Source organism: Mastomys coucha, unplaced genomic scaffold, assembly GCF_008632895.1.
Source record: "Mastomys coucha isolate ucsf_1 unplaced genomic scaffold, UCSF_Mcou_1 pScaffold21, whole genome shotgun sequence".
NCBI classification, from domain to species: Eukaryota; Metazoa; Chordata; class Mammalia; order Rodentia; family Muridae; genus Mastomys; species Mastomys coucha.
This window is the reverse complement of record NW_022196904.1, coordinates 29,206,017-29,228,938: the sequence shown is the minus strand read 5'-3', so window position 1 is coordinate 29,228,938 and position 22,922 is coordinate 29,206,017. Positions and strand designations below refer to the sequence as shown.

General features: G+C 42.8%; 1 protein-coding gene and 1 long non-coding RNA gene across 4 annotated transcripts in view; one reads left to right on the top strand and one right to left on the bottom strand.

Annotated features, from left to right (window-relative positions):
- Positions 1 to 2,731: 2,731 nt before the first annotated feature.
- LOC116100474 lies at positions 2,732 to 7,263 on the bottom strand. Its single transcript, XR_004122596.1, has 3 exons — positions 7,161 to 7,263; positions 6,653 to 6,842; positions 2,732 to 2,923 (listed from the first exon to the last, which is right to left on the bottom strand). It is a non-coding gene; the product is annotated as an uncharacterized LOC116100474 (long non-coding RNA).
- Positions 7,264 to 7,328: 65 nt separating this feature from the next.
- The window catches only part of Uri1 (URI1 prefoldin like chaperone), a 64,189-nt gene continuing 48,595 nt past the window's right edge, over positions 7,329 to 22,922 (top strand). The window contains exon 1 of one of the 3 annotated variants that reach the window (XM_031386247.1): positions 7,329 to 7,438. Coding sequence is in view for 2 of the 3 variants with exons in the window: in XM_031386245.1 (XP_031242105.1) it covers positions 13,767 to 13,877 (111 nt within the window). In the remaining variant the exon portion in view is untranslated. Of the gene's footprint in view, positions 7,439 to 13,425; positions 13,878 to 22,922 lie in introns of those variants that run through there. The other 2 variants (XM_031386246.1, XM_031386245.1) reach the window with 2 other exon arrangements.

Here is a 22,922-nt window from a genome sequence, read left to right as displayed (position 1 = left end):
AAGTCCTCTTGGGCTACTTAGTGATTTTTAGGGCAGTCTGTACTGCATAGTGATATCCTGTCTGAAAAGATATGAAAGCAAGGACCAGAGAGATGATTCAGTGGTTAGGAATACACACTGCTCCTCTGGAACGTCAGGAATGAACTGGGTGATATGCGAGTGTTGCTGTGGAAAGGTAACACATATTTAGTGTTAGGAATACTTCAGATTCACCAAACAGAATCTTGGCTCTATACAAGGTAATAGATATTTGTAGCATAAAAGTTTTTTTTTTCTTTATAATTACCTAGATGATAACTGACTACCTCTAGTTAAACAATAGTGGCTATTTATTGAGAGTTTATAGTTTACTATTAAAATAAAATGTATGATAACAATAGTTATTAAATAAATATATAGTAGTACTGAATATGGGCAGGCTGTCAGAGGACAATGCTGTAAGGTTTTCTCATTCCAGTGAAATAATGGTAGGATATTATTTGAGGACAGACTGTAATTAATTAGAAATATACTTGTGACCTTGTATTACTTACTTTTTGTTGCTGTGGTAAAACACCAGGCCCAATGCAACTCACAGAAAGAAGATTTGGCTTACAGTTCAGGAGGAATAAGAGCCAATCATGGTGAGGGAGGCACAGCAGCATGTGGCCAGAAAGAAGCAGAGAGCTCTCTCAAGACTGCCACAGAGAGAAGGAACTGGAAGTGGGGTTGGACTATAAACTCCCAAAGCCCTCCCCCTAGCAACTACTTCAACTGCTTCCTCTAGGAAGACACCAGCTTCCAAAGCCTTCAAATAGTGCTACTATGTATATGAGTCTATTGTGCACATTTCTAATGCAAACCACAGATGGGAGGGTATGGTGACTCTTTCTTGAATCCCCACATTTAGAGGACTCTAGGCAGGCAGATCGCTGTGAGTTCAAGGACATGGAAGGCTACTTAGTTACACCTTGCTCAAACAGAAACAAAGACATCAAACAGACAAAATCCTGCAAGTCTTTAAGAAAAGGAACAAAGAATAAGGTGCTAATAAAGAAACTTAATAACTAATGTAAGTAAGTTTAACTAATAAAGGAAGTAAGCCCAAAACTGAGGGGAATCAAAACACTGAACACAAATAGACAGCCATTTGGATGGGGCATTCAAAACTGACTCCTGGGTATATATTCTGAGTGTGTTATGATTAGGATATGGAGTATCTCCCATAGGTCCATGCTCTGAAGGCTTGGTCCCTAAATGGTGATTTTATTTTGGGAGGTTCTGAAAACTTGGGTTATGGGAACCAGCCAGTAGAAGTAGGTCACTGGGGATGAGAGAGTTCTTGCAGGGTTTATTCTTTTTTTTTTTTTCCCCGAGACAGGGTTTCTCTATGTAGTCCTGGCTATCCTAGAACTCATTCTGTAGACCTGGCTGGCCTCGAACTCAGAAATCCACCTACCTCTGCCTCCCAAGTGCTGGGACTAAAGGCGTGCGCCACCACTGTCCGTCTTCTTGCAGGGTTTATTATGTGTATTATCCCTGCCTGCTCCTTTCTTGTCCTCTGCTTCCTGATGGCCATGAAGTGAACAGCTCCCTCTGCCACATACTTTAGTGTTCCTCCCAAGTGCAGGGTGCCAAGTGACCCTGGAACAGACACAGATAAACCTGACTTCCCTTAAGTTGCTTCTTTCAGGTATTTTGGTCACAGCTCCAAGCTGATGTAAAGTATAAAGGATTTAAGCACACTCACTGAAAGATAGTAATTGGCAGATCTGGTGTCTTAGTTACTTTTCTATTGCTGTTAAGAGACACCATGACCAAGGTGATTTAAGCATTTAGTTGGGGGCTTGCTATAGTTTCAGAGGGTTAGAGTCAGATGGAAGGACAGAGAGAGGGAGAGAGGAGAAGAGAGGGAGAAGGAGAGGGAGAGACAGAGACAGAGACAGACAGAGAGACAGAGAGACCAGAGAGTTGGTGTGAGCTTTTAAAATTTCAAAGCCTGCACCCAGTAACAACTCCAAGAAAGACACACCCCCTAATCCTTCCCAAAACAGTTAGGTCCTAGCATTCATTTATGAGCCTAAGGGGGTCATTCTCCTTCAAACCACTGCACTGAGGAAAAGGTCAAGAGTTGCCTGCAAAGAAACTCTACTTTCTGCAGTGCAAGATGGGCTGATGAAGTTCAACACCCTCAAGAAATGATACTTGTTTGTTTTTTTTTAAGATTTACTTATTTTTTATGTATATAAGCACACTGTAGCTGTCTTCAGACACACCAGAAGGCGTCTGATCCTGCTACAGATGGCTGTGAGCCACCATGTGGTTGCTAGGAATTGAACTCAGGACCTCTGAAAGAGCAACCAGTGCTCTTAACCGCTGAGCCATCTCTCCAGCCCCCAAGAAATGATTCTTTTAAGAAATAATTATTTATTCAGTCTTGATACAGGATCAGGAGCTATCTGTGATCACAGGAAAGAAGTATAGAAACACATCTCTTCCAGACAAATACCTTGGGCAGCAGTGGCGCAGGCCTTTAATCCAAGCACTTAGGAGGCGGAGGCAGGCGGATTTCTGAGTTCGAGGCCACCCTGGTCTACAGAGTGAGTTCCAGGACAGCCAGGGCTACACAGAAAAACCCTGTCTCGAAAAACCAAAAAAAAAAAAAAAAAAAAAAAAAAAAAAAAAAAAAAAAAAAAAAAAAAAAAAAAAAACCAAAAAAAAAAAAACCAGATAAATAACTAAGTGGGTCTAGATTTTGTCTACTTTCTTCCCCAGACATGACTTGTGAGAAGAGATGAACGGATGAAGCAGATCCAGTGATCTCTTCCCTGTATTTTTTCGATCTGTTTTCCATCCACCAGGAGAGAACAGTCTTGTTCCCCATGGACTCCCATTGTCATGATGTTTATCTTCAACAGAACCAAGCATCTGTGGGTGGAGCCCTCTGAAATTGAAAGCAAAAAAAAATTGAAATTGAAAGGGATGATTCCCCCTCCCCTTTCTCCCTCTCCCACCAGGGTTTCTTTGTGTAGCCCTGGCTGTCCTGGAACTTGGTCTGTAGACTAGGTTGGCCTTGAACTCAGAGATCTGCCTGTCTCTACCTCTTGAGTGCAAGGATTAAAGGGGTGAGTTGCTACGGCCCAGCTTATTTCCTGTCTTTAAATATCATTTTAAAAGATATTTTGGTGATAGCTACACAAAGGCAACTAATACAGTCTTCAGGACTGGGCTTTTTTTTTTTTCAGTTTAAAATTTATTCATTTTCAGTACTCAGGTTTTTTATTGGTTATTCTACTTATTTACATTCCAAATGTTGTCCACCTTCCCAGTTTCCCCTCCACAACCCCCTATCCCATCTCCCCTCCCCCTGCCTCTATGAGGAAGCTCTCCCACCCACCTACCCACTCCTGCCTCACCACCCTAGCATCCCCCTATGCTGGGGCATTATGCCTCCACAGGACTAACGGCCTCCCCTTCCAATGATGCCAGATAAGGCCATCCTTTCCTACATATGCAGCTGAAGCCATGGGTCCCTCCATGTGTACTCTTTGGTTGGTGGTTTAGTCCTTGGGAGCTCTGGGGGATCTGGTTAATTGATGTTGTTCTTCCTATGGGGTTGCAATCCCCTTCAGCTCATTCAGTCCTAGTGGTATATTATTTTATTTTATTGATTGATTTATTTATTTTGGTTTTTCTAGACAGGGTTTCTCTGTGTAGCCCTGGCTGTCCTGGAACTCACTCTGTAGACCAGGCTGGCCTCGAACTCAGAAATCTGCCTGCCTCTGTCTCCCAAGTGCTGGGATTAAAGGCATGTGCCACCATGGCCTGGCTAGCTCCTATCTTGATCTGAAGTTAGGAGGTAGAGAGAACACTATGGGGATGGCAGGAATCTTTTGAAACTGCAAACCCAGCCCCAGCAACACATCTCCAATAAGGTCACACTCCTCATCACTCCTAAGCAGTTCCATTAGCTGGGGACCAAGAATTCAAATATATGAGCGTATGGGGGCTATTTTCATTCAAACTATCACAAGTGGGTTGGGTATACAGCGGGCAGAACATCTGTCCTAATTTTGCTGTGATTTTTGCTTAATAACTATATTGAAGCATCCCCTCTTGCCCTCCATCATTCCCTCCCTCTTCTTTTTCTCCCTTTGTTCTTCTATTTGGCTCCATCTTTCTAAAAATTGTGTACAAAACACCACTTCTAATATGTGTGAAGGGAAGAAAGATCCATATGCTCACTGTCCTGCCTAGTTAAGAAGAACAAGAGTTGAGTGTGGTAGCACATGCATGTTACCACATTACTGGAGAAAAGGCTAAGGGTGCATGAAGTAGGAAGATGATTATAAATTGTAGCAAGCCTGGCCTACATAGTAAGATCTTGTTTAAAAAAAAAACAAGGGCTGGGCTGGTGAGATGGCTCAGCAGGTAAGAGTACTGACTGCTCTTCAGAAGGTCCTGAGTTCCCAGCAACCACGTGGTGTCTCACAACCACCCGTAATGAGATCTGATGCCCTCTTCTGGTGCGTCTGAAGACAGCTACAGTGTATTACACCAGAGCGAGCAGGGCCGGAGCGAGCTGCTATCTGTACAACTACAGTGTACTCATACATATAAAAATAAATAAATAAATAAATAAATAAATCTTTAAAAAAAAGCTTTAAAAAAACCAAGGGCTGAGTTGTGTGTGTGTGTGTGTGTGTGTGTGTGTGTGTGTGTGAGAGAGAGAGAGAGAGAGAGAGAGAGAGAGAGAGAGAGAGAGAGAGAGAGAGCGAAGCGATCTAGTACTAATCACATCTCCACTTTCTATTTCCTGTATACAGAATTATATGGTATGTGTTTTGGGGTGCCAACTGTGGTTCCTCATTCTCTGCTTCCTCCCCTGTTAGCATTCTGTATAAACTTCACCCCCACAGATACCTGGCAGCAGCCAGGTATGCTCCTCCCCATGGTTACCTGACAGGTAAACCTGGCCCTATAAAAGGGGCTGCTTGCCACCCCCCTCTTACTCCTGCTTCTCCACCTTGCCTCTTATCCCCTTGCTCCCCCTCTCTTCCCATTCCCTTCCCCCCTCCATGTGGTCATGGTCCTACTTCTCTCCTCTTTCCTCTCTGCCTTTTTCTGTCTCTGCTACCCTTTTAACTCCCCTCCCATTCCCTAAACTCTATTCTATACTATACCGGCTTGTGTCTGGTCCCTCATGGGGAAGGGATGCCTCAGCATAGGCCCACTGAGGTACCTCCTTCCCCCACACCTCACCAGAACATATTCTTATAGCTCTTTCTCTTTTTATGACCACAGCATCCCCCTCAGGGTGTCAAGATGCTGCTGTAGCACACAGGGCTGGATCTTACTGTTACAGCTCTTTTAGGCAAAGGCCTTCTCTTCTTCTCTGAGCTTCAGTGAAACAGCTCTCTTAGAGGATCTTAGCTCATGCACACATCTTTACTTGGGGTGAGCTTGTACACATGTACACATTCACTTTACTCAGGGTGAACTCGGAGTATATATGGACCTTGGAGAGATGGGAAGGGGTTTTCAGGGTAAATGAAAATCAATGGTTTTAAAGTTCTGTGAGTGCCTCATTTTTGTGTGGTGAGGCATTCCAGGATTCCCAGGTCCTTGCTGGGCAGGGTTACTGGGGGGTAATGGGGGGAGGGAGTTGAACTTGTAGGTCGGCCAAGGGCTACTCAACCTTCCCCAGGTTAGAGGGTATTTGTTGGGGTTTGGGTTCCTCAGACAAGGTCCGAGAAGGGGAAGCCCTACTGGTGAAGGAGTCCTCCATTTTGCACTGAGCTCTGAGAAGCTATCTGGTCACGGTAGACTTGGACCTTAATTATCAGGGTTTCCCCACACACAATCACAGATGTGAGAGTCTTTTTAAATGGATACCAGACCCAGGTGATAGTTTGGCTTGAATGTGGTCTCTACACACAGGGCCTCATAGTGCAAAGGTCCTACTCTGATTTGTTCTCTTTCTTCAGCAATAGGAATATTTTTGTTTTAATCTTGAATGTTCTATTCATTTTGCTGTGGAGTTAGAGAAACACACACACACACACACACACACACACACACACACACACACACACTATCCAATACCATGACTTCATGCATATTATTGCTGAGAATACATCCTTTCAGTAAGATTTACGAGTTGATTGAAACTAAAATACCAAGTAAATCTTAGTGCAGGTGGCAAGAGGATACAGCTCCCTCCCCCTATAAAAGAACAAATCCAGTGAAGTTGGAATATTAATGGTTGAAGTTCAAGATATGCTATTTCGCTAAAAACAGATACATATAAAATAGCCCTGGGTTTGGAATGAATCTGAGCTGGTGTGATCCTTTACAGCCCTGAACACTCTGTCAATAGCTCTTTCTTGGCATAAGGAGAAGGGGCTGGAACCCTGTTTTCTGCTGCTTGCTTCAGGTCACTTAAATTCAGCCAGCTTGGTGACTCCTTGCCTCCCTGGTTCCTGTTGGAGCCTGATTGCCTGGGCCTGGCTCTTCCCCAGAATTCCTGCACAGTCTAGATTTGTCCTTGCAGCCCAGCTTGGATAAAGCTGTCCAGTGGTCCCTGCCCTCAACGCTGCTTCTCCTTGGGAAGTAGACCTCATTCCAGGCCCATTCATTATCATTCTCTGTATCAGTGTTCTTTTATACATACCTCTCTTGCTCTGTCTCTAAGCTGCTATGAGACAGCAGAAGGCCGAAATGACAGTGTGCTTGTTTAAGAGACTTGTGTATCTGCTTACGAATTACTGTCTTGGAGAAGAATAATCTAGCTGGTTCTAAGGAGGGAATGAGACTTCTGGAGCAGAGCTGCGCTAGCCAAATACATCAGGACTGCTGTCCACCTTTAAAATCACAAAGAATGATGCATTATTGTTCTTTTATATCATTGAGCTTTGGGTGGCTTGTTACACAGTAGTAGCTGACTGATATATGGACACAAAGCAGCACGCAGATCCCACCCTGGGACTTACGTAGACCTAGAATAGAATTATTACACAAATGGAATTAATTATGTCTGACTTTTCATGAGCACACTCACTGTTGAGCCAGTAACATTATCTTGCTTAGGGCTGGGGAAGAGGTGGGTAGTGAGGACAAATGGAGTCTAGGGAGCAATCTACAGCTCTTATTCACAAACTACACTATCTCTCCCCTCCTACCTTATAGAGCTGGGGCAAAGGAGACAGGATGAGATTTAGAGATATCTCTGGTCCTAAGGACAGTGGGCAAATGCCAGGTCACATGTCCCTGCCAGTGGCAAAGCTTGGAATTCTCATGTCTCTGGGATTCTAGGCTTCTCTTGTGTGTCACAGATGGCCACGCTCTCCACATTCTTTTCAACGACCCTGCTGCTCTTTGCTAACTCTGTGGAGCTCTTCTGTCAAGCTCCTGTGACTTTCTTAGTCACGATCCTGAGAGGGCTCCAGCATATGTCTTGGTAAGATGATATTTGACACAGCTAGTGCTTCTCCTATGGATGAGGTGTGAGAATTTTCAGTTCAGCTACCACATAGGATTCTCCAGGAAAAAAAAATGAGACAGACAGGCCTCCTGTATAGACACATGGAAATGGATATAGAAGCAGGGGTATACAGTGGGAGGTGGCTCAGGTAGTTAAGGTTACGGTTTGAATTAGAAGCATCTCCCATAGGCTCATGATTTCATGGCTTGGTCTCTAGTTGGTAGTTGTATTTTGAAGGCCCTGGAGCTTTTAGGAGGTGGAGCCGGGCTGGTAGAAGCAGTTCACTGGGATTTGGCCTTTGGAGGTTGTATCTAACCTTAACCCTGGGCAAAGTATCAGGTTCCTTTTCCACCATCATGGAGTAGTGGCATGTTCCCATCACCATGAGCTGCCTCTGTGGATTCATGATAGACTGAAAACTCCTGAAACCAGGAGCCCAGACCAACCCTTTCTTTCTAAAACTGCAAAGTAACTTATAAACTTATGAAGGCTGAAAAGTCTTAAAATGGGCTACCTCAGGCCCGAGAACCAAGAAGACCAGCCAGTAGCATATTTCAGTGTGAATCAAGATCTCCACTGTCCAAGGGCAAGAGAAGGCAGATGTCTGGGCTTAAGAAGGGAGAGTAAATTGGTCCTTCAACGACCTATTTATGAGTTGCTGTGTCAACTCGACTACATTTGGAACCCTCATTTTCTTTTCCTTTTTTTTTTTTTAAAGATTTATTTATTATTATATGTAAGTACATTGTAGCTGTCTTCAGATACACCAGAAGAGGATGTCAGATCTCATTACGGATGGTTGTGAGCCACCATGTAGTTGCTGGGATTTGAACTCAGGACCTTTGGAAGGGCAATCAGTGCTCTTAACCCCTGAGCCATCTCTCCAGCTCCCTCATTTTCTTCTTTACGTTTGGGGGTGCTGGGAACTGAATTTAGGCCCCCTGGAAGATCATTCATTGCTCACTCTTAACCACTGAACCATCTATCCAGCCCTACTTTTTATTCTTATTTATTTTTATTTTTTATTAGCTTTCTTCCTTCCTTCCTTCCTTCCTTCCTTCCTTCCTTCCTTCCTTCCTTTCTTTCTTTCTTTTTTTTTTTGAGACAGGGTTTCTCTGTGTAGCCCTGGCTATCCTGGTACTCACTCTGTAGACCAGGCTGGCCTCGAACTCAGAAATCCTCCTGCTTCTGCCTCCCAAGTGCTGGGATTAAAGGCCACATTGCAAATTTTATCCCCTTAGAAAATCCCCTTATCCCATCCCCCTCTTCCGACTCACTAAACCACCTGCTCCTGTTTCCCTGTCCTGGCATTTCCCTACACTGGGGCATCAAGCCTTCATGAGACCAAGGGCCTCTCCTCTCATTGATGTCTCACAAGGCCATCCTCTGCTACATATGCGACTGGAGCCATGGGTCCCTGCATGTGTACTCTTTGGTTTGTGGTTCAGACCCTGGGAGATCTGGGAGTACTGGTTGGTTCATATTGTTGTTCCTCCTATGGGGCTGCAAACCCCTTCTGCTCCTTGGGTCCTTTCTCCAGCTCCTCCATGGGGGACCCTGTGCTCAGTCCAATGGATGGCTGTGAGCATCCACTTCTGTATTAGTTAGGCACTGGCAGAGCCTCTCAGGAGCCAGCTATATCAGACTACTTTCAGTAAGCACTTGTTGGCATCCACAATAGTGTCTGGGTTTGGTATCTGTATATGGGATGGATCCCTAAGTGGGACACTCACTAGATTTGGGCCTTTCCTTCAGTTTCTGCCCCAAATTTTGTCTCTGTATTTCCTACCATGGGTATTTTGATCCCCCTTCTAAGGAGGACAGAAGTATCCACACTATGGTCTTCCTTCTTCTTTAGCTTCATGTGGTCTGTGAGTTGTATCTTGGGTATTCCAAACTTCTGGGCTATTATCCACTGATCAGTGAGTGCATGGCATGTGTGTTCTTTTGTGATTGGGTTACCTCACTCAGGATGCTATTTTCTAGTTCCATCCATTTGTCTAAGAACTTCATGAATTCGTTGTTTTTAATAGCTGAGTAGTACTCCATTGTGTAAATGCACCACATTTTCTGTATCCATTCCTCTGTTGAAGGACATCTGGGTTCTTTCCAGCTTCTGGCTATTATAAATAAGGCTGCTATGAACATGGTGGAGCTTGTGTCCTTGTTACATGTTGGAGCATTTTCTAGGTGTATGCCCAGAGTGGTATAGCTCTCCAGCCCTACTTTTATTTTTAATTATGTGTATGTATTCTGTGTGGGGGTTTTGTGCATGTGAAGAGGGTGTTGTATCACTAGAGCTGGAGGATCCAAAATCGTCACCTGAAAGAACAGCAAGTGCTCTTAACTTCTGCAACATCTCTTTTAGCCTCAGGGACCCCCAATTTTGAGTGAGTGTTTGAGAAAGTTTCCAGAGTTTTAACTGAGAGATCTATTCTAAGAGTTCTATGGATTGGGATTCTAGACTGGATGAAAAGGGGGAAAGTCAGAAGCCAGTTGGGAGCCAGCATTCTGTTTCTCTGCTTCTTGGTCTGTGGAGATGTGAAGATCCTGTCCCATGCTTCTGCTGCCATGAACTCTGTCATGCCTTCCCTGACAAGAAGAGCAGCCTAAAACAGACATGCCTACTTGCTTTCTACATCTTGTCCAAGGGTTGGATTCTTTATGGAGATACTGATGGAATGAAGGAGAACTTTCTTAGAAGCCTCCACTAACCTGTATTTGTACAGTGTGATGTGCCTTCTTTACAGCAACCACTTCAGATACAAATCCATTGTCCTTAGACTGGAACTGGGTTTGGGGGCCAGCCTTCTGTAGCACAGGGTCTGTGTGATCTAGGGCTAATCACATCAAAGAGGAGGGGAGGGTAGGGATCTGCTCATGGGCATTTCAGGGGTGGAGTGGAGTGAGCTATACCAGATATGTTTTTTATTTTTGGGTTGCTGTGACTGACAAAAACAATGTAAGGGAGGAGGCACTTCGCTTTGGCTCACCATTTGTCCTGTAAGTACTGTTGGTAAACTGCATGTGCTGCTTGCACTTGCTGAGAACTAACTCTGAGAGCAGGTCAGACTCCCCGTACCTCAGATTCACCCAGGTTTATCTCTCTTGTCCTTGGAGACAACTTTCTCTGGGGCAGGTGGGCCTCGTGCTTCCGTGACAGGGAGAAAGAAGAATAAATAGCTATAATAGCACCTTTGAGGACAAAGAGAAGGTGAACTATTTCTAGCAGAAGTTACTATTATTTATCCTGTGATATAAAATGCCAGAGGTGGGAAGGAGAAGTGGGAAGCTCATCAGTGGGGAGAACTGTCTGCTCTAGCTGGAAATATCCCAAACAGAACTCCAGCCTTTCTGACAGACTCAGCCCAGTCTTTCTGGGGCATGTTGTAAGTGCTCAACTTGATGTCATCTATTTGCTACCACGGACCAGGATTTCTCGCGGGGTCCCTGTTCTGCGGGACAAGGGATTCTGGCCAGGTGGGCACGGGATTCGGCTTTTACAATCATTGCAAAAGAGAAATGAAAAATCTGGCAGCTCAACAGTTGAGGTACCTCTGAGGCTATCTGAAACATACTGGGTCTAAAGCAGCAGCTATCTCCTCTGAACTGGTGCTGCATCCCCCGGGCCCAAGTGCTCTGGCCCAAGTGCAAGAGATACATGATTCTGAGTCCTAGCCCATCTAAGTTCTAGTGCTAGTCCTGTATGTGAGTCTAAGTCCTTCTTCCCCCCCAGTCCTAGTGCTAGACTGAAGTCACGTAGGCAAAATGACCCCCACACACCCAGGTCAGCAGGCTCTGGTAGCTAGGTATGAAGCAGGAGGAAGAGGGGTGGAGCCCTCTCTGTTGAGGTATTCTTATGCTAATTCTCTGGTTCTTGCTGGAGGCAGGCAGAGGAGAATCTCGACCTAACACTTTCAGCTAATGTCTTAGAGTGAGAGAAACCTTTCAATTACTCTCTAGTACTTAAAACATTAAACTAGGATGGTTCACCAATGTTGGAAACATTGGTGAAGGTCAGAAAGCAATGTCCGAATTTTCTCTTGCTAGCTGTAAGAAAATGATATCTTGGTGAGTTCCTAGCACACTAGTATGAGGACATATCTGGGCCACCTCTGAGTTTGGGGTGCCAGGCGACAATGCGGAGGCAGGAGACTGACTTTCCTTGAAGTTTTCACCTCAGATACCGCCTTCACGCAAAGTGTGCGTGGCAATTTGCCATTTGCTACTGATTTTATTTTTGCTTGCTTTCCCACTCTGGTTACTGTAGATAGTTTTGCCAGATGTTGTAAGGGCCTGATTTATTTTGTTATCTAGTGCTTCTTGCTATATGTTCTTTTGTTTTCGCTTGATACATGTTTAAAAACTCACTCACTCAAACAAAAAAATCTTTTATAGATCATTTTCTGTAGGGAATGCTATTTCAGAGGATTCAGTGTATTATGGCAGGGAGGTGTGGCCTGTCTCAGTTTACTTCACAGCTGAACAAGAGGTAGAGAGTGACAGGTAGTGTCCAGGGATACTATACCAAAGAGTTACCTCACTGACCTACTTCCTCCACTTAGGTTCTACATCCTAAATGACATACTAAATTCCACCCTGCCCCACCCCCCCTTGGTTTTTTGAGACAGTGTTTCTTTGTGTAGCTTTGGCTGTCCTGGAACTTGCTCTGTAGACCAGGCTGGCCTTAAAAATCAGAGATCTGCCTGCCTTTGCCTTCCAGGTGCTAGGATTAAAGGTGTGAGCCAACACTGCCTGGTACATCCTAATTTTTAAGTATCCTTCCAAATTAGCACTACCTGTTAGGGACCAAGTATTGAATCACATGAGGTCAGTTCATATTCAAAGCCCACCACTAGAGAATTACCTACTGCAGTGCCTGAGGATTCAGGGATGCTGCTCTTGGCAGGAGGCAAGATGAGTGCTTGGAGTTTGATTGTGTTTCAGAGGTTGCTACATCTACAGGGAGAGAGATTCACATTTACTATCTTCTCCAATCGTCCCTGCTTTTTCTTTTTTGATGCAAATGATAAGAGGTTGGATGTGGACAGAAGTTGGAGCTGGGGCAGAAGTGGAAGATAGAGGCAAACAGACCCATAGAGGGTCGGAATTCTGTAGGTGCCTACCAGCCTGTTCCTATACACACATAACACTGAGGTAACAGGATCCATGCCTACTGTTCGGGCTTGTGATAGATTTAGGACAAGGCCACAACGTAGACTAGAGGATTGCCACAAACAGAGGCTGCACACAGGGCTGCTGGAGGAAGTGGGTCCAAGAGATTTATTCAGCTCTGGCTGGCCTGGAACTTGCTATGTGGACTAGGCTGGCTTCAAACTCACAGATATCCTCCTTGCCTCTGCCTTCAAACTGCTGGGGATTAAAGGTGTGTCCTACCTCCAGCTTCCAAGTTTTAAAATACTGAGTGGAACAGGGAGGGGAATTTAGCTCAGTTGGTAGAGTGCTTGTCTAGCAAGCCCAAAGCCATGCATTTGGTCCCTACTATTAAACAAAACACCAGAATTTTAAAATACATGCGATAGAGCAGCAGTTATTCTTGAAAAAATGTGCTACATAGTACATATGTAGGAACATAGTAATATTAATACTGCAGCTTAATATATGTAAGGAAAGTTGTAATGTGTACAGTAATTAATACATGTGCAAAAATATAGTTGTATACTGTGCATTTTAGCTCATTAAACCACATTAGTTCATTAAAAGGCATAGGAAACAGCTGAATTTGATAAAATTAAATGAGCTTATGAAACAGTCTCAGTGCTCATATTAAGTTCCTACCACCACAGGCAGCGGCAAGTGAATGGGGACCCACTATCAGGCTGCCTCTCATCTGTGCTCGGGTCCTGAGCCTCTCAGCCTCCACCCCTGTCCCCACCATAGCTCCGCCCAGTGGGGCGGAGCTTGAGAGATTCCCAGCGTGCTGCGCGGGCGGGGCGAGGGGCGGGGCGTGCGCGGAGGCGCGGAGGAGGCGCGGCTGTCGCGGGGCGCTAAGCTGGGCCCGGTTGCGGGAGAGGAGCGTGGCGCGCCTGGTGTAGGGCCTGCTGCTCCGAGGCGGCAGCGGCGGCGGCGGCGGCGGCATGCGCGTGTGAGATGCGGCCGCGGGTAGCCCGGACGCGAGCGGCGGCCCCCGGGGCAGCGGCGAAAGTGAGCGGCGCAGCCTCTTCAGAGCGAGGCGTGCGGTGCATGAGGGCGAGCGCGCGGGCGCTGGGCATCCGCCGGCCACGCCGCCTCCATAAACACTTGTTTAGGACTTGTTCGCCTCGCTGAGGCTGCGGCGCCGGCCATGGAGCCCCCGTGCGAACCGGAGCCCGAGCCCCAGCCCCTTGCAGAGGCCTCAGCCGCCGCTCCGCTGCGCTCACCAGAGGTGGCGCGGCTTCGCGAGGAGCAGGAAAAGGTAACAGGCCGCGCTTGGTTCCGGCCCTGGCCGGCTTCCGCATGTGGCCGCGACTCTGAGCAGCCTCTAACGTGGCCAGCCCTCTGCGTGAAACCGAGATCCCCGCGCGCGAGCTGCGTAACCTCGGGCCGCGGGGACCACGGGAGAAACTTTTGTCACGTGCATTTGTTGTCTTTTGTCGGTGGCCCTTTGACCTTCCCTGGAAGGGATGCGGGGATGCAGGGTTGTAGGGAATACCGAGGATGCAGGGGATAGGATAGTCGGTTGACCCTGAACTGAGAGCAGTTATTGGGACTAAATAAAAATTTAGTGTGTGTGCGTGTTGGGGGGATTACACTGTGAACAGAAGTGGTCACTCCCTTTACCCCTTACTTCTTTATTACTTACACGTTGCTAAAATGCACGCGCGCGCGAACGAACACACACACACACACACACACCACACACCACACACACACACACACATACACACACGGGATATTCTTATTTGATCGAGCGTCCAAGTTTGACTACGTTGGTGATGATGCACTTCCTGTGTGCAATCCCAGCTCTGGGGTTTGGTAGTAGACAAGAGGGAAGAAGGCCTTTGTTAAATGTTGACTTCAAACCTATATTAAACGAGGCTTTTTTCTCTTTCTCTCTTTCTTTCTTTCTTTCTTTCTTTTTTTTGAACTACCAAAGGAGAGGTGAATGCGTTGAATCTCCGAATGGGATTTTTTTTTTTTTTTTGGTATAAGGAAGTGTTCCAGAACTACAGCTCGATTGTTAAATGTGAAAATGACCTGTGGATTCTGTAGTTTTTCAAGTTGATTCTTCTGAAGTGCCTTGAAATTCTTTGAAAAGCGACATTTAATTTGCTTAAACGCCACATGTATTGCCAGAGTATCATGTATTAATAAAGATTTAGGAAGTTGCACTAAAACCATAAAAATTTGAGAAGCTCTATTTTTCTATATTTAAATATTTTTGTGTGTAAGCTTCATGTTACTTATTTGAAATTTACTCCTTGAGAATGGTACATGCATACAATTAAATCTATTTCGTTCCTTCAACTTACTACCATTCCCTCCCACCACATTCCCCTTCCAACTTCATGTTCATTTTTTCTTAATCTCTCAGTCAAGCTAGTGCTTGCCCATATGTGTTCAGATAGAACCGCTGCAGGAGTATGGGCATCACAACCCCACGTGTCAGACTTTCTCCCTTAGCTGCTGTCAACTTGCAATAGCGCCTCAGTTCAGGGTGGGCCTCGGGAGCTGCTATTTCATGGAAGCTTGAATTTTTGCTGTGAAACCCAAACTTTTTTTTTTTAATCACTATACCCATGCAAAAATTTTCATGAAGTGTGGTTATAAAAATGTACAGAGGTTAACTGCCTGAAAGTTTTTCCTAGATCCGGAGAAATCCCTCTTGGCTTTGAAACCACCTGTTAACAGACTGTAGGAGGCTTTCATACTTTGGTTAGCTCCTGCTGCTGGTGTTGCTGCTGCTGCTTCTTTTCTTTTTTTTAAATTATATTTTCCATTTTCCCCCTAATATATAATACAACTGTTGGGTTTTAAACTTGTAGTTCTTAAAGATGAGAGTTTAAAAGTTAACCTAGTTTTGTGTAATTTAAATTACAAGACATATTTGCATTTATTTATATTTTTATTTGTTATGGATCTAGGAGAGCTATATTATCAGCCAATTTTTAATTTTTGAAACAAGTTCTTTTTAAATTGCCCAAGCTGGCCTTGAATTCCCACCATAGCCCAACCTGGACTTAAAGCTGTACAACTCTAGACTCAGCCTTCCAAGTAGGTGGGATTACCTGTGACATCAGACTTCACTTCATCTTAATTTTTTTTTAAAAGGAGAAACAGATTTTTAAAAAGGAAAATAAGAAAGAAAAAAAACGAACAAAAAACCAAAACCAAAACCAAGCCCTACATAATGCCTCATTGTTACTTTTGACAAAAGAATTTACCTTTCTTGTGAAAATGTGAAGTGGACCAGGGTAGCTGGTGTTACCACTACCTTTAGTCCATATGGAAAATACTTTTGCTTTCCTAAAGTGTGAGTAATGCTGGCCAGCATTTTTACTCCCATGTGTCATTTTTTAAAGGGAGAGCCTGGGCTTTATTCTGATGTTAGGGGGAGTGAAATACGAAGGGTACCTTGGGGTGTTCTGAACAGCTTCTTGTGACTAGTATTATATTTGAACGAGTACCTGTTTTGGATGCTAAACGCAATAGGAGATTGAGTGTTTTCAGTGGATATGGACCTCAATACCTTTGTCAGTCTTGTGTTAATGTTAATTTGGTATATAAACTAAATGTGCACTTGGGTTAGGTAAAATGCCTCTCAGTTCATAAGAAAGCCCTTTAGTATTTACTTAACAGACTAGTTACAGGCTAAAAAAGTCTGCATTAGTAGACAGGAAATTCACAAGGCCTTAATAAGACATGCTGGTTAGATACCTGTGTTTTAATTAGAGTTTTGCACAGGAAAGCTTTGCTTTGTAAATAGTGAGTTAGTAATTTTGTGAGGGACTTTACTTAGGTTTTAAAGCCAACTCATTTTAAAAGTCCTGCAGTCTGGTATGAAAGTAGGAACATTTGACATTCTGAATGTTAAGGGGAAAAGTGTCATAGTAGCTTTGTAAGAGTGGACGCTTAACTATCCTTTGCCAGCCATAGTCTTTCCCTGTTCCATGAGGGAATTAAACTGTCAATAGAATGACTTCTTGGTTTGGTATCTACTTTGCTGGCGTTAGCTGCAGAAAGGGACCTGAGTTCCTTACATAGAGGCTTAGGGAGCGATTCTCAGAACCTGGCTTGAGAAGGGCTGTAGATAATGCTTAAAATTAAGTGTTGTTGCCCTAGTTTCCTTGAAATCCCACTAAGTGGACCAGGTTTTGTCCTGGTCTCTCTTTACTTGGTTTGGTTGATATTAGAGCACTGAATCTGAGGAGGAAAGTTTGGCAGCTTGAAGAAAAGGGTAAACACAATATGAATGAGCACCATCCCCAGTGAGTGACAGCACCTGAGGTGCATGGGTAGGGTCAGGATCAAGTTTATTAGCACTGTTCTCAATTTCATGGACACAGTTGGTGGTGAAACACTCCACTCCCACACCTCTTTTTTTGTTAAAATTTGTGTTTATTTCTTTTTCCCTTTTTCTCTTATCCTTGTTTCCTTCCTTCCTTCTCTCACTTCCTCCCTCCTTTCTTTTTCTTTCTTTTTCTTTCTTCTTTCCTTCCTTCCTTCTTTCTTTCTTTCTTTCTTCCTTTCTTTCTTTCTTTTTCCAATGTCTCATGAGCCATGCTGACTTTAAACTAGAATGGCAGAGAGCTCCTTCCTGATCCTGCTGCCCCAGCCTCTCTGTCTGTGTCAGTAAGACTTTTTTGCTCCTCCTATCTCTTTCTCTAGGGGCTGGGATTAAGGGTGTATGCAACCAGGGAGTCTTTATTTTTTAAGTTAAACTGTTAGGTTGGCATTCAAAGTCATGATGGATTTTATTATGGCATTTTTATCCTTCCCCTCCATCCTTTTTTGATCTGGCAAGACATGAAAGAAGAGTTTCTGTGGTTTTGTTTAGAATGGGAAAAAACCTGAAACTCCTACATTGGCGAGTTGGTTAAATAATCATGCATATCTTAAACAGGTATGCAAACTGTAAACAGTAGGTGTGATGTGGATCCTGTTTTGCTTAGGCACTTATATAAGTACTATATATAAAAAACTAGCCTAGAAGGATGGTAGTATTTTACCTAAAATTTTGTAAAATTAGACAATTTCAGTTTTCCAATAAAGGTGTTGAAACTTAATTTTGTTTTGTTTTTGTTTTTTGATTTTTTTTTTTTGTTTTTGTTTTTGGTCTTTTTTTTGAGACAGGGTTTCTCTGAGTAGCCCTGGCTGTCCTGGAACTCACTCCGTAGACCAGGCTGGCCTCGAACTCAGAAATCCGCCTGCCTGTGCCTCCCAAGTGCTGGGATTAAAGGTGTGTGCCACCACTGCCTGGCTGAAACTTAATTTTTGTGCTAACAAGTTTGTCATAATATCCTTAATTGCTAACCAATTTCTAAGCAAGAAAAAATAAGTATTGGGTAAGTTTTGAATACCAGTTACTTAGGTTTATTTCTTAGTTACTTTAGTGCTCATTAAATTTATTGAAAACATTACCCAGGTAGTTTCTTTTTATTTTTTTCCTTTTCTCCTTAAGGATTTTGCTTAATTTTTCTGACAAAAGATTAAAAAGAGAGAAACTCAGATTATCTTTTTTTTATATTTTATTTTGCTTTTTGAGACAGGGTCTTAGTATATAGCCCTGGCTAGCTTTGCTAGTTCAGCCCTTTGCCTCAGCTTCCTCAGTACTGGAATCCCAGGTATGGTACTACACCCTGTAGATCAGTGTTGTGAAGTACTTATATAACATTTTGGTAAAAAGATGTCGACTTCATGGAGTTTATGAGGACTGTGTTTCCCTCCTCCCTAGCATTAGTGACAAGACCGTGATGAAGAAATTTGGGCTCCTCTATTCTGCCTTCAACCCCCCCAGACATGAGTGACAAAACTCTGGCGAGGCATTTCAGTCTACTCTACGCAGGTTTCTTGCATGAAAGTCTTGTTAAATCTACTTCTTTCGAGATTGGCATTATGTTAAAATTTTGGTTTCTTGGCTGAGGCCATATTGCTGTGATAGCTAATTCATACCTCTAGATACTATTACGTTTTACTAGTGGAACTATAGTAAAATTTATTATCTGAAAGAACTAGGGTGCAGTGTGATTCCTTAGGTTCATTTCCAGGACAGCAGTACGATTGGGAAGATCAGTGGGAAGTAATTATCGCTTGGAATTTGGACTAGTTAATGCTCCCCTTATACCAGAGTCTTGGAGAATTAAATGCAGCAGAAATAAATATTTTAATCTTTTCTTAAAGCAGAACATCTACTTTAGCTTAATGGAAGATTTTCATTTTTGTCTTGGTAAATTCCTGTTGGTTTAAGGAGCTCTGTCAGTCAGGTAGTGCAGTGGTTGGAACCCAAGTCATAGGATTCAGTCACTTAATACTTGTTGAGTATGCCAGCATGTTGTGCTGAGCGCAAAGTTTCAAATGAAGAGGTCACTAGTAAAGACATGGAGAAGGCACATTTACATGTCTGATGATAAGGATGAGCAGAAAGGAACAGGGGGGCAAGGGCTGATGGGGAATGCTTCTTATATAAGCAACGTGTCAGAGTTTAGTGCAGTTTCATTAGAGCAGAAACCTCAGTTAAGTGGAGGTGAGCCTGTGTGGAAGACATTTTCGAGTAGAGTTTTATGCAGATATGAGAGAGTCAGGCTGAGAGCACTGGCATGTCTCTTTACTAAAGGGTTTTTTTTTTTTTTTGAGTTTTATTTTTGCAAGAGGAGAAGCCATTGGAACACATTTGAGACTTGAATTCTAAATATCCTTTGGTCATGCATGGGTGAAGAAGGGAGGCCCAGGCTCTCATTACAGGGCGTCCATTCTGTTTAGGCCAAACATTGTGCTGAATGTTTATACAGTTGATGTTGCCGTCTTCATGAGTTTCCCAGGTGAATGATTTGGGCTGTTTGTAGTTTTTGCCTGGTCCATCTCATGGGGTATTTCTGTCTTTGGTTCTGCTTACGTTGCTGTTTGCAGAAGTGGTTATACCAGTTTACATGCCTGCCAGCTGTCGTATACGGTCCAGCATCTCTACATTTTTAATTACTCTAACACCTTTGGTGGTGTCCATCTCTTTCATAATTGCTTGTCAGTCTAGTGATGACTGAGGTTGATTACCTTTTCAAGTGTATTTGAGAAGTTTTGACTTTTAGTTTTTTCAAAGGATAGCTACTGGTTGCTTTTCTACTTTCTATGGGGATAGTTTTCATATCTAGTTGGTTCATAGTAGCTGTTCATGCATTTTTGATATGAGTGCATTTTCAGTTACGGAATCTAAATTTCTTGCTGGTCTGAGGCTAGAGTTAACATTCTGTAATGTTGTTCTTTGATGACCTTGCATTCTTTTTTTTTTTAAAGATTTATTTAATGTATATGAGTACACTGTAGCTACATAGATGGTTGTGAGCCCTCATGTGGTTGTTGGGAATTGACTTTAGGACCTCTCTCTGCTCGCTGCAGTCAACTCTGCTTGCTCTGGTCGGCCCTGCTTACTCAGTTCCTGTTGGCTCCGGCCAACATTTTTATTTTATTTTTATTTATTTATTTATTATTTATTTATTTATTTATTTTCATATTTATTTATTATTTTATATTTATATTTATTTATTATATTATTATATTTATTATATTATTATTTTATTATTATACATAATAATATTAGATAATATTATTATATTATTATTTATTTATTATTTATTTATTTTTATACTTTTATTTATTTATTTATTTATTTATTTATTTGAGACAGGGTTTCTTTGTATAGCCTTGGCTGTCCTGGAACTCACTCTGTAGACCAGGCTGGCCTCGAACCCAGAAATCCACCTGCCTCCCTGCCTCCCAAATGCTGGGATTAAAGGCGTGTGCCACCACTGCCCAGCAGATTTATTTATTATTATAAATAAACACACTGTTGTTGTCTATAGACACATCAGAAGATGGCATCAGATCTCATTACAGGTGGTTGTGAGCCACCATGTGGTTGCTGGAATTTGAACTCAGGACCTTCAGAAGAGCAGTCAGTGTTCTTAACTGCTGAGCCATTTGGCCAGCCCAACCTTGAATTCTTGATTTTATTTCCTTTGTTGTTTGTGTTTGTTTGATTGGAATGGAACCCAGGACTGTCCCCATGTAGGCAAGCTCTTTACTGCTGAGCTCCAGTCCTGTTTTTAAGACATCATTTCTACTCATGTTCTGGGTATACCCTCTTAATAAACTACCTTGCATTGAGACCAGCAGTCTGTTCCTTATTGATTTGAGTACTCTTAGGGATTGAGGTAGTTTTACTTCTGGATTTAGGGGGTTAGTTCACTAGGATGATTTTTTTCCCCCCACTTCCTTGTCATCTTGGTTATGACAGGTGATGGGTGTAATTTGTTTCTCAAGTCTGTTCTGATGGCTTTGTTACTTTTGCAACCAAAATTATTCTGCTGTAATCATTATGGCTTTCTAAGTTGTTTTCCCCCAAATTACTTATTGCTCAATGTGTGTTCACACATGCATGTTTTAATGTGTATGTGAGGTCAACACTATTGTGGAGTTGGTCTGTCTACCTGTACAGTCATTTCCAGAATGGAACTCAGGTGGTCATGCTTGCTTGGCAAATGCCTTTAATCTGCTGAGCCATCTTGCTGGCCCAAGAAGTTCTCTTGATACCTAGTAGTGGAAATTTAGTGGTAGTTACTCAAGATTGCAAAGAATTTTTCTTTTCTTTTCTTTTTTTCCTGCTTTTGGCCCTATTAGACTCTTTATGTAAGAGCAAATGTAATTTATGTAGTGTTCCTTGCAAATAACTATCTGGGATAACCGTTCCTTGGGAATAACTATCTGGAATAACCATTAAAGGCCAAGGTGATGTTTATTGTGGGTATGTCTGCTTTTTGTCTTTCGGTAGTGCTGGGGATCTAACCAAGTATTTTGTGTATGCTAAATATGTGTGTGCTTTATCACACTGAACTACATCCCACAGTGCTTTATTTTCTATTTTAAGACAGGATTTTGCTAGTTAACCCAGGCTGGTTTCAATTTTGCAATCCTCCCATCTCTGCCAAGTAGGTGAATTAGAGACATGTACCAACGTGCCTGGTTTATATTTACTTCTTACCAGATAAAAGAAATTTCCTTATAACAGCTTTCTGAGAGCTTTAATGATTGAATATTGAAGTTTAGAAAATGCTTTGTTCTGAGTTGAAAAATTACAGGTAACTTCAAAGGAGCCAGTTTGATAGTTCTGATGTTGAAGTTATTTTTTCTTTGTTTTGAGACAGGGTCTTCCACTGTAGCCCAGACTGGCCTAGAACTTTTCAGCGTTCCATTGTAGAGAAAGCTGTACTAACCAGCTATTTTCCTCTCCTATTAAATAGATTTTTATCTTATTTTATTTTATGTGTATGAGTGTTTTGCCTGCATGCATGTGTGCATAGTCCCCGATGAGATCAGAAAATGCCATCAGATCCCCTGGAACTGGAGTAATATAATATAGTGTTGTAAACAGCCATGATTGTGCTGGGAACTGAACCAGGGTCCTGTGCAAAACCAAGAAGAGCTCTTACCCTTTGAACCATCTCTCCAGCTCTTCTATTTTCAGGGAAGGCAGAGTTGTAAAAATATGTGCTATGTAGTGTGAGGTACATTTTGTAGGTGGGAGTTCAGTCCTTACGCTTGCCAGTTCCCCAAGTTGTCTGTTTTCCTTTGAAACAGTTGTTCTTGGTGCTTTGTATTATGTCAGTCATGTGCCATGATAAAAGATAACGAAGGCCTCAGATTTAGGGAGTTTTTATATGCAGTATTTCAAGGTGGGAAAACTTCCATTCTCGCTGTGTCTATATCTTCTCTAGATTAGAACAAAATTGATTTATGGCCTTATAATGTAGGAGGTATAAAGTGAAGGAGGTGCCTAGAATCTGTTTGGTGGTCGTATTTGGTTTCATCTGTGTTTTTCATTTGGGTTTGAAAATGGGATCTGGACTGTTTGAAAATGTGTTCAGCTGTTAAGAATGTATATTCTTGTAGGAGATAGGAGTTTGGTTCTAGGCTAAAAGCAACTGCATTCAGATGCGCACATATAGAGACAATGATTATACAAATGAACTTCTAGCTGTGGGACTTCATAATGGATTTAAATTTTTAAAAAATGTTTTAATATTTTATATGTATGAGTATTTTGCCTGCCCTGTATATTTGTGTACAAAGTGTATGCCTTGTGCCAGAAGACAGCATTGGATCTCTTGGAACTGGAATTTCAGATGATTGTGAGCTGCCATGTGGTTTCTGGGAATCAAAATTGGGTCCTTTGGAAGACCAGCCAGCACACTTAACCTTTCAGTCATTTCTATAGTCCAGTATTGGCTTTTATACTTAATTATCAAGTTTT